This window comes from Zerene cesonia, chromosome 11, assembly GCF_012273895.1.
Source record: "Zerene cesonia ecotype Mississippi chromosome 11, Zerene_cesonia_1.1, whole genome shotgun sequence".
Lineage (NCBI taxonomy): Eukaryota > Metazoa > Arthropoda > Insecta > Lepidoptera > Pieridae > Zerene > Zerene cesonia.
Genome location: NC_052112.1, coordinates 9,369,685 through 9,389,337, shown reverse-complemented (window position 1 = coordinate 9,389,337; position 19,653 = coordinate 9,369,685). Strand labels below are relative to the sequence as shown.

The 19,653-nt window shown below is 35.4% G+C and overlaps 1 protein-coding gene across 1 annotated transcript in view; it reads left to right on the top strand.

The window, feature by feature from the left end:
- Positions 1 to 19,653, top strand: part of LOC119830445 (diacylglycerol kinase eta) — a 117,362-nt gene that overhangs the window by 80,197 nt on the left and 17,512 nt on the right. The window contains exons 3-6 of the mRNA XM_038353472.1: positions 273 to 353; positions 14,258 to 14,403; positions 15,056 to 15,254; positions 16,245 to 16,336. Coding sequence (XP_038209400.1) covers positions 273 to 353; positions 14,258 to 14,403; positions 15,056 to 15,254; positions 16,245 to 16,336 — 518 coding nt within the window. The remainder of the gene's footprint in view (positions 1 to 272; positions 354 to 14,257; positions 14,404 to 15,055; positions 15,255 to 16,244; positions 16,337 to 19,653) is intronic.

The following is a 19,653-nucleotide window of genomic DNA, read 5'->3' as shown; positions in this document are numbered from 1 at the left end:
GCTTCTTCATATAAATGCTGTATGTTTTCCTTTTCGGCACATAATATCGGTTTTATTGTAATGTAAAACCGTTATATTGTTTTATGCCAAAATTCAAATATTGGCGAATCGATGAAAGTTTATTCATTATAAACAGATTCAAAGGTATTCCAGACTTATACTGCTTAATTTGTTGTTATTTTAAGTTATCGTATAAAGTGGATTAAATTTCAAAAGGTACATATTATAAATACTATATTATGAGTGAGTAAAAATTATATGTTTTATTTCAGAGCCAACTATGGGACGAGTGTGAGCTGGAAGACGCAACGTTTGCCGAATGCAGCATCAACAACGCTAACCACAGCTTTCAAGTGAGTTTTGAGATTCCTGCGACTATCTTTCTAGATAAATACAATACGCGTTCTCTCATGAGGCGAGTTAATCGGTAAATTTTAGATGGATGTGTGTGGGCACTTGGATTTTATACACATTTAAAATATTTGGGATTCCAACAAGGCGCTTTAACTGACCGTAATTAGAACATGCGCGTTACTTACGCTGAAACTTAACAAAAATTCAATAATTACATACTAAACGCTAGACTTTAAATATACCCGTAGTGCCCCTTAATCTATAATCGAACATACTACAATATAAAAATACATAATCATAACATATTTTAACTAGGACCCTTTATCAATCCTATCCTATTAATATTATAATCGCGAAAGTTTATAATTAGTAATGTATATATGTTTGCTACTCTTTCACGTTAAAACAGATGATCGTATCTATGTGAAATTTGGCCCACAGACAGATTATAATCTGGATAAGAAAATTCATACCTTTTAACCCACCACCACACGAGTGAAGCAACGGAATCAAGCTAGTCCAAAATAAACGTCTTAACGGCAATGTCGAAAATAAAAGTAGGTATTTTTTTAAAACGATATCTAGTAGCTGGGAATATATAATATCCAGTGGTTGGTCACTATCCAGAACATTGAACGCCTAACACCTCACTATCGGAAATTGTCTCAGCCTATGTGAAATGCTCTTGAAATACGGGAGGAAGTATGTCCATGATTTTGTGGCTAAAGAGTTTTATTATAATAGAATGATATATATTTTTATAGAAATACGTTTTATATTGACAATGTGTTAAATATATTTATACTATGATGAATGTAAAAAATAGAAAATTATACGTATATAAAAATGTGAGCTACGGAGAACTTATAAAATCACTTCGTTGATTGCCAGTTTGTCTTGCAAGAACTTTTCTTTCTTTTTCTTTTTAATCAGAATAGCCCTTTTTTCATGACACAATTGACATCAGGATGTGTTATGTAAAATTAGGATAATCGTAATTCAATTAGAAAACTCATGATCTACAAGATTTCCGAATAATCTCAAAAAATATGTATAATTCTAAACATAACGTAATGAAAATAATTCGATTATATAATGCGAGTTCTGTCATACGACTGTTACGATTCCGCATTACAGATTAAACATTCAAATTTGCGACCCAATTGCCAATTTGTCAAATTAATATACGTTCTCCAATCAAACTTAAGTGTTATGAACGTCCACGGGCTACGGATAGTGAGTGGGGTTGACCCGAATGAGTGATATCGCGCCTTATTAGGTCAGGAGAGACGGCTGACAAATTACATCGACTATATAGTGTAGTGTTGGATCAAGGGGTACGTACGACGTAGTTTCAATTAGGTCTGTGACTTTGTACATATTACATATGCCACTTTTTATGAGGGTAGTTTTCGAGTGAAACCACATTATAAAACATATACATCAACAACACAATTGTATCGAATTATTATTCTCTCTCCTTGGAGCTTATTAATAAAGCCACATAAATTGTTGACATAACTTCCTTCTAGTAAAAGATTTATCATAAGAACATTACAAAGAATAATATTGCTAGAGCAGAACAAAGGAAATCAAATATTTACTCGGTACGTACAGAGACTTCAGTGGAAATAATATTATCAACCGACTGTTAAAGTAAACTTCGCTTTGCTAGTTTTATTTCCTTGGGTATTTAGCGGAGAGTTCTAGCGAATATTTGTATTGTTTAAAGCGTGGATTGCCTTTCAATGTTTTCAGAGTTTGAAATAGTTTTCAATGGGTTTTGAAACCAAGTTTGCGTAACGTGTTGCGTCACTAGAGTTGGAGCTGAGCAAAGTTCGAACAATGACAACTAATAATCGCATATGGCATAATGCCTCCACCTCTGCATGCTCATAGTTTTAATCACTTTTGTACATATTATAAGCTAAAAACGAATTGTAATGAATGCAATGAATACAAGATATAATAAACTATGAGTCAACCGTGACATCTTTTTTGATCGTATTAAAATTATTGAAATGCTCCTAATTTGCAATTTCAACCACACAATGCTAGAAGACAAGTCATTTATTTCTTTGGTGCCACAAGGATCTTTTGGCGTGTGGTGAAATTCACCTATAATTTAGCAAGACACTATCTGAAGAAAATTCAATTTATTTCAATTTATTTCATACATACATACATACATTTTTGACATTTTTAAAATTACAATTTATAGCAATTACAATTTAGTTTATATAAACGGTTTGTCTTACATATATTTTTAAAGTTTACATATATCAAGCCGATGTTTCCCTAGCTAGATTGCAGGGCAACCTGTATTTAAGAGAAACAGCTTGCTTCTAAAATTAGGTTACAGTTTCCAAAAAAACTAGGAGCTCGAATAAATGGCTTCATTCTTAAGCTCCCCAAAAGAAAGGAGATTTTTCATATTAGCGACCCTTTTTTCACATCTACGCCACAGTATGAAGAGATTATTAAACAGTGCTCATGCTCCCCTGTCAGTGTCATGTAAGCCATCCATGCCAAAAGAATCTTGTGCATTGCCACGACTTTGTATCTGAAATGAGGGGTGTCGTCACCGTCGCTTCAATGTAAACTTTAGAATAGTCCCAGCATTTTTTTGAATTGCTTTCGGTATATTTAACAATTAAAATTTAGAAATATAGCAATAAAACACGCAAAGCATTCGAAATAGTCAACAGTGATGATTCAACATCTTTCGTTATTTTATTCGCCATTTGCATAAGCTCGTGGCCCTGTACTACATTAGCAATATGCTAGCGTGCCTCAGTGATACATGAAGTATATAAATACAAGAATACCAAAGTAATTCGGTTATAAATGATGCATAAATAGGATGTGGCTCGCGTTTGATTAATGGGAATGGCATTTAACACGTCGAAAAAGGCGGAACACGAAAGGAGGTCGCAGGAAATTGTCAGAAACTGGCACTTAGCTGGAACAGCTACGATGTGGCCTTGTAATACATAGCCCTTTTTATTATCACGACGTTACGCCTTAACTAAATGAATCGTCAGTATCAGTTCGCTTATTGTTGTACAGAAATTTTCCGTTAGATGGTCTGAGAAATTTCTAGCTAATGTGTTGTTAATTTCCTTTAAGAGTTAATAAGGATCTCGTTAATTAAAAGAAATATCCAATTATAGACTTACACGTTAAGCTATTTCAAAAAAAAAAATATATAAAACAATTTAATAGAGTACTATTTATGCTTTTATAGCAGTGAACCTAATGACCTTGGCGTATACAAAGTTATACATGTTGGCTATAATAGCTTTGAAAAAAATCTGTGTTGCAGAATTAGACGAATATAAAAAATGATGTGGTACCATCGCGAATGGCTCCGACTGATAAAGGAATATAACCGTTAAGACGAAATTTGTACGGAGAAATCGTTCCCAAAAGCATCCCATGAGTTGGAAACGAGCAAACTTTCGCACGTCTTTAGAAGATAGAAGATATTCTCTAAAATGAACGAAATACCTCGTTTTCACGGTACCGTAGAGGAAATTGTGGTGGCACGACATCGTAGCGTGCTGCATTTATACTGTTTACGTTCGGGATATGTGCATTTTATGTCAGTAATTTGATTTAACTGAACGTAACGTTGGTTATAATTTCACATTATTTTCTGATATTGTTTTCTGTTGGAACAATGCATGTCAATTACTTTAATTTACGATTTTTTTAATTAATTTTTGTTCAGTTAATTTCACGTTTCATTACCATAATGTTTTCGAAAAGACACCTATTTATCGTGTCTTATGTAGTGGTGATATTGCATTGCTAGCGGGTTGAATAGACAAACTGAATCTTTTTTTAGCTTGATACTAAGAGGACGGAAGAGCGAGGTAGGAGAAATTTACGGTATTCGCTATAATAAATAAGAAATCGTTGCTCATTTACCTCACTGTTATTAAAACCCTGAGCTGATCTTATCTCCGATGTAAAAAGCAACCTAATGCCACGTGCCTACATTTATCTATGACGAGGGTGAAGCGTAACCTAGATCGTGGAGATGCTTAACAATGGAGGGCCATTTCTTTTGCGGTGACCCGCGAAACGTTGGATCTATGGCTGTAGGGCTTTATCGTTTTGTTCATCTTTCAAGTGTAAAGCAGCAAAGTACTCAAGGTTTTTGAAGAATGGAATGAAAAAGAAAAGAAAAATCATTTATGAAAAAAAATACGCGCAAACCAAGGCGTGTCAGACTCTGACTAGTTGCCTAGTTGACTGCCTATTTATAGACTAAAATACACAAGAGACCCGTGTCAAAAATATGTGGGTCATTTGAACCATTAGGAGACTTGTTTGGGAAGATACAGGGTATGTTGGGTAGCTCAAAAATTAACTCTATTTTGTTTGGATATAGGGATTGAATTTATTAATAACGTGTAAGCATTGAGTGTTTAAATATATTTTAGAACGTTTTAATGACCAACTAAAGTGTCTCACTTGCTATTACATATACCGTAGAATTCTTAATGGTACTAACTTATACAGAGTATAAGTAAGGACATTATTTAATTCTGGCGATCCTAATCAGGACAATAACATAAACTCATAAATATATTGTATTGTTAATGTTTTTTGTATGCGAAGTATACAAAGTTTGAATTAAATCTGTCCATTAAAAGGCATTTAAAACCCCATATCAGACATACAAAAAGACTAGAAGACACTATCAGCCAATATTGCCAACATCCGGAAAAATATTCTACATACCAACTACGGAGAAATAGGTGGAGGTAGTTCGCGAACAACTATTTTTGTATGAATCTAATAAAATCTTAGTCTCCCCGTGACCACACTTGCTCTCAAGTGTTCGAAACGTCGGGTTAATAATATAATTAATAAATCGCGTTTAAAATCCATTAAAAAGTCTTTAATTTCTAAATGTATAGTACTCGCGTAAAATCAAACACACGAAAATACTAGGTACTTTACTAATTTGTTTCGTATTGAATTATAAAAAGCTGAACATACAAAAACTAGTTGAACTAAATAATTGCTTTGGTACTATAAATGACCGTGTAGTTACAAATTTCTATTCATAATGCAAGTTTTAATTTGAGTCGGACAAAATTTAACTTTATATAGTGTTCAAATTACCCCACACGAATTTCGCGTTAGCTGGGGGAATGTGTTTAAAAGTTTGACTTTTGGACATTTACAACACAGAAACTGTAATAGTTCACTTTTGTGTTGCTAACCGAGGAAGGAGGTTGTACTTTCTTGTCTTTGGTTTTGCGCGAGCATTATATATTTAGAAATTAAAGACATTCTAACGAGTCTCCCCGTGACCACGCTCGCTGTAAAGTGTTCGAAACGTCGGTTTAATAATGTAATTAATAAATCGCGTTTAAAATCCGGTGAAAATTCTTTAAAATATAAAAATAAAGAGGTCTCAAATCGACGGTTAATTTATTTTGGCTTTGTCAATCGATAATTCTGTGGGTTTTAAGCCGATTCGTGCGTTTCTTTTTGTGTTTGATTATAAATGTCTCTTTCCCCAGGGTGGTTGATGAGAGAAAGAGAAAAAAGTGAATTCTTTTGTAGAAAATACTTTTTCACCCTTCACGTGCTCATATTATCTTTTATAATTATTAATATTAATAAGTACACACTACCTAAAAGTTATTTGTTTCAACCTTGAAGAAAGAGAATGACTATTGAATACAATGGCATTTCACTCACTCATTCACAATAGTCACTCAAATGAGTCATTTACAAATGGAGAAAAACATTTAATCCAATTACCATTACAGTATGCAGATACAATATACATGTTAATATGTGCTATCGGGACAGAAGACAGATATCTAACTCGATGTAATTAATCCTTCAGTGTGTGGCGACATGAGGATAAATAAGTCTCTTTATAAATATGTATAGAAATATATAAAAGATCTCTTCTAACCCGGGCCACAAACGTGCGTGGTAACATTCGCGCTATGTACGCATTTATGTGATAAATATATGGAAAAACTAGCTGTGATCCGCGGCGTGACTCGAGTGGTATACAGCTGAAAAATAGCTTATATGCTAATCCAGACTATAATCGATCTCTGTACCAAATTTCATATCGATACGATAATCTGCTTTCGCATGAAAGAGTAACAAATATCCATATATATCCATCCATACAACATTCGCTTTTATAATATTAGTAGAATATTGGCAAATGTCGTCCCACGCTTGTGAGTTAGGGTATTCGTATGTATGTCGGCAATAGAAAGGTACATCTTAAAATATTGCATTGGACCTATTTTATTATACACGATCAATTTAATTTATTTGCCCTTTTTATTTAGAATTTTGGAAATAAATACTACGCAAAATATAAGATCAGAATAATTATGTTAATTATATACTGGTAAGCTATACCTATTATTATTTTCATAAAAGACTCTGTGGAATAAAGCATAGTGGTTATATAGGACATTGAACAAAACTACGTAATTTATATTAAGCCCGAAAGCGGTTTGAGCCAGAATTTACTTGCTTTCGGGAATAAATACGAAGCCTCATTATTCTCTAACAAAATTGATGTCAGTACCCGCGGCGTAAGGCGATCGTGCCTTAAGCTTTCTTTGTAATTATGATGATGAATGTTTAGGAGTTTTTCAAATTTGAATTGAACATAAATGATTATTGTTTTAATGAGTGTGGATTAAGTGATTCTCTGTGGGTATTGTTTGTGTTTAAATCGTTTTTATCACGACACGAATGTGAGTTTTTTATGACGATAACAAACGATCGAAGTTTTGTTATCGAACTTAATGTTTCGCACGGTCTTGGAGATTTTGTTGTGCAAAAATTTTACAAGTTTTTATTTAAGCCTGGATTTTAAGTGATTTGTTTAGACGTTTTTCCCTGTAAACGCAAAATATTTGCATGTTTGAACCGTGTTTCTTCTACAATGACAGAATTTAAAATAAAAATTTTGCTCTGCCGTAGGAAATGTAAAACAGTTATTAACTTTGAATGAAAATTAATTGAGCGTGCACGTCAAGGCTCAAAGGTCAAAGAGACCATAATTAAACGCATGAGTAGTGACAAAAATACATTCACGTGGTTCAAACCTACGTCATTATGTAAATATAGACCTGTTGTATGTTTTTTGCTCTATCATCATCATCATCATCAACAGCCCACATATGTTCCCACTGCTGGGACACAGGCCTCCTATGAGGGTTCAGGCCATAATCTACCACGCTGGCCATGTGCGGGTTGGCAGATGTCACATGTCGTCGAACTTTTGATTCTTGGACATGCCGGTTTCCTCACGATGTCTTCCTTCACCGTTTTAAGCAGTGGTGATGTTATCCCCATGCGCAGATAAATTGAAAAATCAATTTATTTCCTGCACGCTCGCCCGGTCTCGAACCCCGACTTATCGATTTTGAAGTCCGAGGTTCTCACCACTGAGCCACCACTGCTTACTGAGCCACCACTGCTTTTGCACTATAAAAGACGTAAACTTCACAAATTTTTACAATGCCAACTTAAAAAATTCCATATCAAGTGTACGACATCGTCATGCAAATAAACCGAAAGTTCACGTAATAAAATTATAATGCGAATATGGGGATTATGCTAACGATAGGAGCTAACTACGATGCCGACATAAGTTTTAAGCGTATAATGAAACGCGAAGTACATTTTACAGCACCTCAGTGGGTATGTGCGGATAGAGACGAGTCAGCATCCAGCGTAGGGTTGCCAGAAATAGGTTTTGTTAAACAACCGGCGGCGTGTTGTATTGTGTAATGTGAAACATGTGTGTTTGACAAGCGCTAATAGAGTTGAAATAAAGAAATGAATGGTGCGGAGGCGGACGAAATTGGAAATGGAAAAATTGTATCACGATAAAATTGACTGGATACGGTTAACAAATGCTATTAAAATGTATACGAATAAAAATTTACCAACACAATATTTTTATATTTTTTTTCAATGTGACTGTGAGGTTGATTTATATACTTTTCATTATATTATTTACTCACGCCATAGTACGTAGTAGTCACGAATATTGAATACACAAACCTTACCACTAGACAAAAAATAAATAATAATTATAATAAAATTATATATATATATATATATATATATATATCACTTCCCTGCTGTAAGACAGTCGGTGGATTAGCACAGAGGGAAGTCTTATCGTTTACATTTCTAATACTTGCTATGTTTAATGCATGATTTAGATAAATCGCTTGTCAATAACTTCCCAGGGTCCATCATGCGGCTGAAGCAGAATTAAAAAGTAATAAACCCTATTTAATTTAATTAAGATTTTCAGTTCAACAATTGAGTGTAAAATTTGGCCATAATTAAATAAAAAAATTATAAATGTTATTATTTTAACCCGCGGCGCAGCCCTAGCTCCGTTTCAAGGGGTGCCTCGTTAGGTTTTCTACGAATGCCGTTTCTATTGATAATAGTCTGAAATCCAAAGAATATATTAGAGATCCTCGTACCTTCATAACAAATAATGTTTGTTCTATTATTGCTTGCAACCTTCTCGTTTCAATTGATTTTGAATTTAAATCCAATTTACTTACGCTCGTAACAGGGATTCGTTTCTGACAAGTTAATTTATTGTTTGTCTGTTTTCTTTGTACCTCTTGAAACCGAAGCTAGGGATATAGTTTTTCAATAATTCTCCATGTTTATGATGAGAATTATTATCGACGGCGATTTCCATTCAAAGTTAGAACAGTCATAAGTCAGTATAATGAAAACAAAATAATTAAATGATTTAGAAATTAAAAACATTTTAACGGATTTTCAACGCGATTTATTCATTATATTATTAACCCGGCATATCGAACACTTTACAGCGAGCGTGGTCACGGAATAATGAATAAATCGCGTTTAAAATCCGTTAAAAAGTTTTTAATTTCTAAATATATAATACTCACGTAAAATAAAACACAAGAATATACTAATTAAATGATTTCAAATTTCAATGTCACAATAGTAAAAGATCTTTATTTTCGATTTATTTGTAAATAAATTGCAAAGTCTATGTAACGAATAAATGCGTCCATAAATAATTAATCTGTCATAATCCAGAGTAATATTCAAATACAGCACTCGATCGTTGTATACAAAATCCATCAAAGAAACATTAAACCGAAGATAAATGTGTGTTTTGAGTCGCCCAATACCCATGCTTTCGGATATTTTACACACGAGATCGCCGTTTCCCGGCATGACAAGTAATCAATCTAGTGATAGAATCTTTGGGGACCACTTACTGATATTATGCTGGTTTGTACCCGCAATGTCGGCTGCGTTTCGTTTGAATTGTATAAGTGCCCAGTATGTAATCATAGATTGTATATTCGCCAAGTTGAATGAATTTAGCGAGTTCTACAGATTATATTTATAGATTACTAGCTGTTCGCCCCGGCTCGTAGTACATAATGTCACTCGGCGAAGTTGCAGCTTTCTAATGGTGAGAGGATTTAAAAAAAATGGTTGCCTGTAAAGTCGGTTTTACGGGCGAAGATTTTACGTGACAACGCCAAGAACGCTCGAGAAAGACACAGACAGAGACACAAGCACGCGCCGATTCAATGCGCCTAATTCTCTAGTGCTGCGCGCGCGGCGGACCGATCATAGTTCGGTGACTCATCGTAACGTTACCGGGCGTTACACTTTTTCATGAGTGACTCCGAGCCGCAACCTAATTTAAGACGTTGTCACGTCAAAATCAGTAGTTTTTGAGTTAATCCATTACAAACAAACAAAAATACAAATTCTTCCTCTTTATAATATTAGTGTCGACGGAGAAATTGAAACTTTTCTAAAATCAAGAAAGACTATTCGAAATGTTCATTTTATTATTTTGCCATTTAATTGGTTTATAATAAGTTGGGCATATGTCGGTCGGTACAATCGAATACTTTTGAGTTCTCATTTGCTTAAGGGCACTGTAAAAGCTAGGATGGCGCACGCACACATTTATGCAATCAACGTGATCGTCTCGAATCAACGGTCTCGACTGGCGCTGTTTGTACACGAGGCCGCACGCACACATGCGTACGTATTATACCAAGAAATAAGAAAACGCGATTTTATCAAACGATCGATGGAATGTATTAAAAAATAAAACTCTATTAAATTACAAAGGATATTGAAGAATTATTTGACAAAAAACTTGAATTGTTGCCATATTTTAGCCTGATTTTAAACAAACTTGTGTTTTCATCACACTCTTAAATTAGTACATATCCTGAACCTATGTATTGTCTGCATCCGATTGTAGACTTAAGGGTATTATAAAAACAGATTTGCCGTTTCCACTGTACTGAGATAGAATGCGAGTTTAATTCAGAATGTCAGGACGGTCCCAGGGCGGGTGTGATGAATGGCATTGATTGGTGAAGTACATTTAGATACGTCCGAAAGGCTCCCCGATTTCCTGTACATGTATTTATGTATACGTTACAATGTATTATGCGTAATAATGTATATACTAGAATATCCATTAGATATTGCCTTGGTGAGGCGCTGTGTTGGCAAATTGAATGGGAAAAGGTTAGTGAAAGGGGAGCGTAATTATTTTTCTTTTGTGCGCGAATTGAAAAGGATATATATATACCTGATTTTTTTTTTTCGTTTTTATCATTGCGCTCGGGAAAACGAGTTAAATTTCCCATTATACATATTATGTCAGATTTTTTTTGATGCATATATGAGACTAGCTGCGCCCCGCGGGATATAAAGTTGCCTATATTATGTTATTACAGCTGTCCACGTACCAAATTTCATTGCAATCGATTCAGAAGTATTTGCGTGAAAGAGCAACAAACACACACACATCCTTACAAACTTTCGTAGTATAGGAAGTAAAATAGGATAGGAAGTAGGATAATCGTTTGTTCAAAAAAACTCTGGGTACGATTAAATGTTAACTTGTACCTTATATATCGTTAAATAACTACTAATAGGGGAACCTTTATGCGACTAAGAATCGACGTCCTTATATATTAAATATAAGAAAGAAAAGGTTATATGGTAACCTTTTACTAATGACGTTCTTGACTCACCATAACTATACTAAGTGTAAGTCTCCAATAGAGTGATCTTCAATATAATTTGACTAGACATTTTCTCGTGTTATGCTGGTCAGGTAAAATTTTGTATGCATAAAAAAATAATGGCCCGAGACTTAAATGCGTTTTATTCGAGCTTTATTACATAGGTTTTAACCGTCCATGAAATTAATCTGTATTATGCTTTGATTCTGTTTAGCAAAGGCAAACTAATATTTCATAACAAATCCACTGGCAGCCGATGGCCGAACGTAAACGTTCTAAAACGAAACACAAGCGCCGCGTAACGCACGTTTCCCGAATTCCATTTGCTAACGATATTTTCGTGGCTATTTGCACGCAGTGTCAACAATTAACAAACGAGCCGGTGCGCTAGGGTTGTCACTCGAGAATTAAGAAAAAATAAAACCAAAAATACACTTATAAAAACATGTTATGATTGCGAACATTTGAAAAGAAACCTTGACTAGCGTATTAGTTATAACTTTCTCGAAAGTCAGTTTCTTAACTGTCATATTAAAATTATTATATATGTAGCTGAGTTATATAATATTACTGCAAATACTGCAAACTAATACAAAGTGAATCACGTCTTTTGAATGTCAAAGGGACTTCAAAAGCGTAGAGTATTAAAGGGAATATCATGCAAATTTTCACAGTCCTCAACGTAGTTGTATGGAGTGTGCCTTGTGCATTTACCCGTTATGATAAATGAAATGTGTTTCTTTGATCTGAAAGACGAGAAGGTATTCATTCACGCTTGCTTGCCATGATATTACCATTCATGAAACGTATACAATAATGAAATAATATTCCCCAACTGAAATTATCACTGAGGATTCGAAACTAAAACAGTCTTTTAGTCAGTGAGAATTTTCCAAATTATTCGTCATAATATATTAGTCAGCAAATTTTTGTTAATCAAAATTATATTTAAGTCTGCAATTATTCGCTATTTCTTTCTTATTTCTTATTATTTAAATCGGATATTTCTTCGACTCTACTTATAAGCTACAATAATTTCTAAATGTCTTTTTTGTAAAATTAAATCCATGACACGTCCCCTCCAACTGCCAACCCTGCCGTGTTTTGTTTATAAGCACGGCGTCCAACCGCTGCAGCGCTGACAGCGAGTGTACGTACAACGGCGACGTTGACACGTGTCGCTTGCAGCGTTCACGTGCTGTGTAAATACGCGAGAGAATTTCTGGACTATTTCCGATTTGCCTTTTTCGATGTCGCGTGTCAATCCTGCGCAATCTTTATTTAGTTCTCAATCAATTGAAGGAGGTGGATGTACTAATGTTTAAGATTATCTAAACAAGTATTGACTTAAGTGGTCGTTTTCGTTCGCTTAAAACGTCTTAGAAATGTTCCATTTTATTTCCATATTGAACTATTCGTTATCTTCAATAGGCGTATTTACGACACTTTTGAGATGTACCTTCTCTTGTTGATATATGATGATAGTGGCCTTAGTATATGGCTATTAGGAAAATTATTTCTCCATTATGTTTATCTTATCAAAAAAAAAATCCTTAATTCAAAATGATTCCAAAAGATACTGATGTATATATATCTATAGATTCTCTGGAATTGGAAGAGAGTGGAGTAAGCTAAGGTAAGCGCGCCATATGTAGATTCAGCTCTGAATCATAAAGGATAGGCACTACGGTTGACACTTCACATGCAAAATATGCACACAACTGCTTCCAATAGATTCGAGACTATGGTGACTCGGGGCTATCGATTTTATCTAGTTTTGTATTTACGCCTTGCAAAATGTGCAGGCTCATTGGCCAGGGATTTACGCGTTATTGCGTTTGGCTCGCACGTAATAATTAAGTGGATCTTTTAATCTTGGTGTTTAACACGTGTATGTATTAACTGAAAAGCTCTCATTCTTAGAGCTTTATAGAATCTTAGTAAGTCAAAGAAAATTAAAATAATGGTATGGGCATGCAATGAAAAGAATGATTTAACAATAAACACAATAAAATAATAACTTCACATAGCGATAAACTTTATACAAAATTAGTTTTTGCACATTAAATGTCGTGCTAATTAAATATTAAATTTGCGGTTGCCAATTTAGAGTTAAAATAATAAATCAGTGCGCACGCAATCAGTGCTATTTATACAAAACCACATCTGTTATTGTTTCATTAGTGCCGAGAAGTCAAATGTAAACTGTAGAATGTTACGTAGCAGTTACAACTGATCGTCAAAGCTTTTGGGAGCGGAACTTTAGAGCTGTTAGCGAATTCGTGCCGCAGCGCTCTCGGCGGTTGGTTAACGTTTGGTTTGTTGTAAGCGGTTGGTCCGTTGGCCCGAATATGTTGAACCCAAATGATCCTTTGAACAATGATATTGTTATATATACGATGTACAATTATTAGATTGTGTATTTAATTCGTTGATCATATTGCTCGTAAAACTTTGTGAACGACTCCTCTGCTTGACAACAGAGAATAAACTCTTGTGATCTACATATATTAGCGATAATTAAACAATTAATATTTCACTACTGTTTAGTCACATTTTTTTTACAATACTTACTAATATTATTAACTAAAGTTACTCTGTCAGTCCGTCCATCTCTTCTTCACGCTAAAACCACTGAAATATTGATTTTTAATAAAATTTGGTACAAAGATGGAAGTTTAAGACCTGAGAAAGGCCAGTGGAAATCCTACGAGAACGAAAACTATGCGGGTAAAGCTTCAACTGCCTTTATTTTACTTGACAGCCAAACGGTAATAAGGTTATGTCCGAAGGAAATACACTATTGGTATCCCTTTCAGGTTATAACAGCCAGCCGGTGCCTAGTGCTGTGCGCGGACACGCGAGGCGAGATGGAGGCGTGGGCGAGCGCGCTGCGGGGCGCGCTGCACAGCGGCTCCAACGTCGCAGACCTCGTCGCCAGCCTCTCCACGGGAGACCATCACTGGTAATGTTGTTAACTGTGAATTGAGAGGGACATGTAAGACTTTGTCAGAGAAAACGCGTGTCATAGCGCTCACCTGACGCAGCTCTATTGACGCTGAATTGTATTGTACTACGTGGCAATAAATACCCTTCTTATAATAGCATTGTCAAACAGAGCGACAACGCTCTGACGCGCTCTAAGTATGCGTTGCATCTGATAAAGCCAATAGCTGGAGGAGCGTAGGTGTGTTAATTGTCCTCTTGCTTACTACTCTCAATCTGAAACATATTCGGGCAGACATCTGTCTGAAAAAGGATTTCTCAAAAAGACATTTTCTTTTTAATATTATTGCCATTAAATGTTTATAGGAAAGTGCCTTCTTACACTAGTGAGCTAAATACCTTAGCTGAAGGCTAAACTTCCAATCCACATGACAACTTATTAAAACGGAATAAAGATTTTTTATATATTTCGCTTCGCACACGTTATTTTCGGAGTAGTTTAAAAGATGTTATTATACATACAATTCTTCCTCTTGAATCACTCTATCTGTTAAAAAAATCAAAATCCGTTGCGTATTTTAAAAGATTTAAACACACGTAACGTACATAGCGACAGAAAATGCGACTTTATTATAAAAGATTATCGTATAGATATAATGATTGTGTCCCAGGTACACGGCGACGCACGCGCGGCCCACCTTCTGCAACGTGTGCCGCGAGTCGCTCGGCGCGCTCGGCACGGCGCACGCGCTCGCCTGCGAGTTGTGCAAGTTCAAAGCGCACAAGCGATGCGCGGCGCGCGCCCCCCCGTCCTGCAAGTGGAGCACGCTCGCCTCGCTCGGCCCGCACGTCGTCGAGGATACTGAAGGGGTATGTTCATTCAGTCTCATACAAAATTAACGCTTGAAAGTGTCGCTATACACTTACCTGAGGCGGATTATAGTTAGTTATTAATATATGTATTTATTAATGTTAAGTGTTTTATTTTCATTTTGAAATACCTGTAATTATGGACGTCCATGTTTACCAATCAAGAGGTGTGGATCTTCTGATTAGTAAATGTTCGAAACGTCATTGCAATGATTTGAACCGACTTAATATTAAAGGTTGACTTGTTAGTACCATTAATAGTAATATTTTCATTGCATTAATTGCAGGTGAAATCTACGAGTATGAATTATTTAAGATTACATGTATATGGCCTATTACGAAAATATGTTTAACAATAACAAAATGGGTTTCATTTATAAGGATACTTATAATACCCAATCTCTTTTCTAATATACGATTTTTATATTGACACTCGTGTAGCCAGAGTACATCGTAAATAATATAATCTAAATCGGCAGCTAAGTACAAATCAATTATGCCCAAGCGCCCTGAGGGCTATAAAATGAAATCGTTGCAAATTTATTGCGTCGTAAAACCGCCTCCGTCGATACCCTGCGGCCTTCTATTAACAGCTGATATACGTCAATATTGCTCCTATTTGTGTTCCGTAAATGAATGATAACAGCTGATTGACTAGAAACATATAAACAACGCTTCGGCCACCACTCGAGTTGTAGTCTCGCTACTATTTAAAGCGAAAGGACACGAAAGATTTTATGTCTCGGATATGTATCAGCTGACTACAAAACCCGCCAAAGTATTTGTGCTCATTCTATTCATTCAGTTTTTTTATACTTTAACTCAAAATATCACAACATTACCTACTATAATACATTAATCTATTACAGGCAGTAGACTGCTAACTGATTGCAAAAGTGGCGTTAAATAAAATCGATGATATAGTTTTTTCAACATCTTAGTATATAATTATATTATAATATTATGTTTATTTATTATGTACCGCTTCAGAACATCATAATGCCGCATCAGTGGCTCGAGGGAAACCTGCCGGTGGCGGCCAAGTGCGATGTTTGCGACAAGACCTGCGGCTCTGTGCTCAGGTTGGTACTTATTTTCACCTTGATCAACGTGTTCTAGAACATTCTGGAAATTTTTGCCATTATAAAATGGTCGGATACTTCTTAGGATTTACATAGGACTTACGTATAACTTGTGTTCTAAGAAAATAGCCCCTATAATTCTAAGTAACATTGTAAACCCAAAAATTTTTTATGTAAATCGAGAAAATATTAGTTTCAAGAAAAAATTTCTTAAGCATTTAAATTAAAATTAGTACTCAGATTGAATAGCCGAATATATAATAATAGGGAGAATTACAATAAAGGTGTTTTGACCAGCTGGTCTTATTCAGCAACTGTAGCTGTTAAAAATAAATAGGTTATTATTTATCTTATTGTGAAAAATACAGGCATTACTATCAATACGAGATAACTATATTACTTTAATGGACTTCTGCTCTTTCTTTTTGCATATGGCACTTTACAATACCGACAGAAATCATGCCAATGTCCGCAAAACGATTTCACACAATAGCTACAATTTCTAGAAAAGTTTTATCGCGTACACCATGACACTGGAGAACTGTCGAAGTTGAAGCTGGCGTAAATTTCCAACAGAAGTAGGTAGGTAGGTAGGTAGGACGTAACTGGCAGAATAACTTCGGCTTCGCCGAAAACATTTGGCTGTGCAATCCAATAGCTAATAGTTGGATACGTGAGCGCCGACACGTGGCCCCGAACTTTGTCAATATGTACGTCTTATTTACACGAATGTACACGTGCGGGACTCTCCAAGTTCGAGGATGCCAGCAGTTGGAGATATGGGCAATGGCAAATGTAATGAAACTACTTAGTTTAAAGAGGCCGAGAATATGTTGATCGAGTGGCGAGCGGCTCGAAGTTGGTTATTGGGTTTTTACGTTGCGAAATAGATATTTCGTTTTCAATAAGTTCTTGTTCGCTAACAATCGGAAAATCGAGTGGTGGCAAAGAAAATATTATCCATCTATTCTTGGTATGGAGTACGTTTTTAGGATTACGTACCCAAGGAGTAAAACGGTCCATGTTATTAAGACTTCGCTTTCCGTCTGTTTGCCTGTCTGTATGCCTGTATGCCTGTCTGTCTGTCTGTCACCAAAATGTATTCCACGAACTGTGATTTGGAAATTTTTAGAGATGTTGCTTTAACACAAAATGTAAAAAAAAATAAAGATGAAACATCATATGGCACGGTCGTAAAATGGATGTTTAATCAATTTTTTTTTGCATTTGCTTTATTAGCTTGTTTGTACGGGACCCTTAGTGTTGCGAGTCCGACTCTTTCTTGACCAAATCTTATTATAACTCGGCTTTGTATAACAATGCAAGATTAGAACGCGTGGTAGTGAGGTAATATTTATTTTATGTGAATGTTTATCTTACTCCTGTTTTTAATGATCGCAATGAATTCTTTTATTAACATCATTATTATCATCTAATCGTTCAGACCAAACTACAAACCAACTAAAAATGGATTCATTGACGTGTACTGATATCTAGATTTTTATCTATGGGTAAACCTATATGTTTTTGATGTTAATGCGTGTGTATAGAACCGAGCCGTCCTGGGATTCCCGGTGGGGACACACAAAAAAGAACGTGAAGAAAATCGATCGGTGACTCAGATGTATATCGTCTGCCCCATACCCCACTAGGGGACACGGGACTTCACTTTTTATATGCTTTTAGCAACCTACTATGCCAGCATACAATGGCCTAAGGTAAAGTCGAATTGGTAAAGTATTTTTTCTATCAAGAGCATTACTAGTGCCCGTAACCTAATGGTTATCCGTGGTACATATATAGCACTCAGGCATCTAGTTCAATACCTATCCAACGATGAAAGAATTTTCGAAATCGGTCCAATAGTTACTGAGATTAGCGATTACGAATCGTATAGAAAAGGATTTATAACCTCTTCTATAAATATATTACTAATATTCGTAAAAATAAGGTAAAGATAAGAATAAGGAACAATATATCTAGCTTCCTTAACATCTATCTATGTATATATCTACGCTAATATCATAAAGATGGTATGTGGTAGTCGAGCACGCTTCGGCACGAATTGGGCCAGCTCGCACCGGGGAAGTACCACACCCCCACAGAAGACCGGCGTGAAATAGCATTCTGCTGTGTTTCGTTCGGTGAGTGGGGGAGCCGGAGGCCCATATCCTTTTCCTTCCCCTTCCCAGTCCTTTCCTTTATTCCTCTCGCCAATCCTTTCTTAATCCCTTCCCAATTTAAAGTCGGCAATACATTTGTAGAGGCGTAAGGTCTGTAATCGACTTTACGCCTCTACAAATGTTCATGGGCGGTGGTAGCGCTTACCATCAGGCGTCCCACCAGCTCCATTGCCGACTGTGACATAAAAAAAAAAAAAAAAAAAAAAAAAAAAGAGGAAGAATTTGTTTGTTTGATTGTAATGGATAAACTCAAAAACTACTGGAACGATATTAAAAATTCTTTCACCATTAGAAAAGCTGCGACTTCACTGAGTGACATAGGCTATATATGTACCCCGAGCAAAACCGTGGCGAACAGATAATCTAATATATTATTACCAGCGACACCCTATTAGTCGACATTGTAGTTAAAGTATTCGTTTAATCCGGTGAGGTTTTACCTGAAACCTGAAATAGCTCTCACATTCGAAGCAAAATTAAAATGGAGCGGAATGTCTATTTTTGGAACACAACGTTTACGGTTCACTCGTTTTTATGAAGGGTTTTTATTTTCTCACTGAAAAAAAATAGCATTTTTTTATAGTAAACTATGTAGGTGCAGGTTCTAAGAAGTGTAGTGTGAAAACTATGAACTAAAATGATATCAACAATGTTTATTTATGGGGTCAAATCTAGGTAACGAGTTGCTAGAGCAGAATAAATCGACACTAATGGTTATAAAAAAAATCAATCAGTTTATAATTATAAAATCTGCCCACATGACAAAAGCCTACACTTCTTATAAGATATTTATAAAAGGTATATATAAGGTATAAATGGATTCATTCACAAATATGTAAATTACAAGGTACACCAATAACTGTTCGATACAGTGTGTAAGCGAAACAATAAAGAACTCAAACCATATACCTACATTCGTATTAAAAGAAGCAGATAGAATATTCGATGGCCGGTCTTCAGACTCCAATTATATAGGTACTTACACCCTATAGGCAAAAATACTTATCATGTATAACTTAGAAAAAAAATAAAGAAAAGTAATAAGATATTCTAAGGGTCACAAAAGAAAATCAGAACGAACGATTAAATGGGAGAAACACAGGGCCAAAATGTCACCAGGGGATAACTTATATA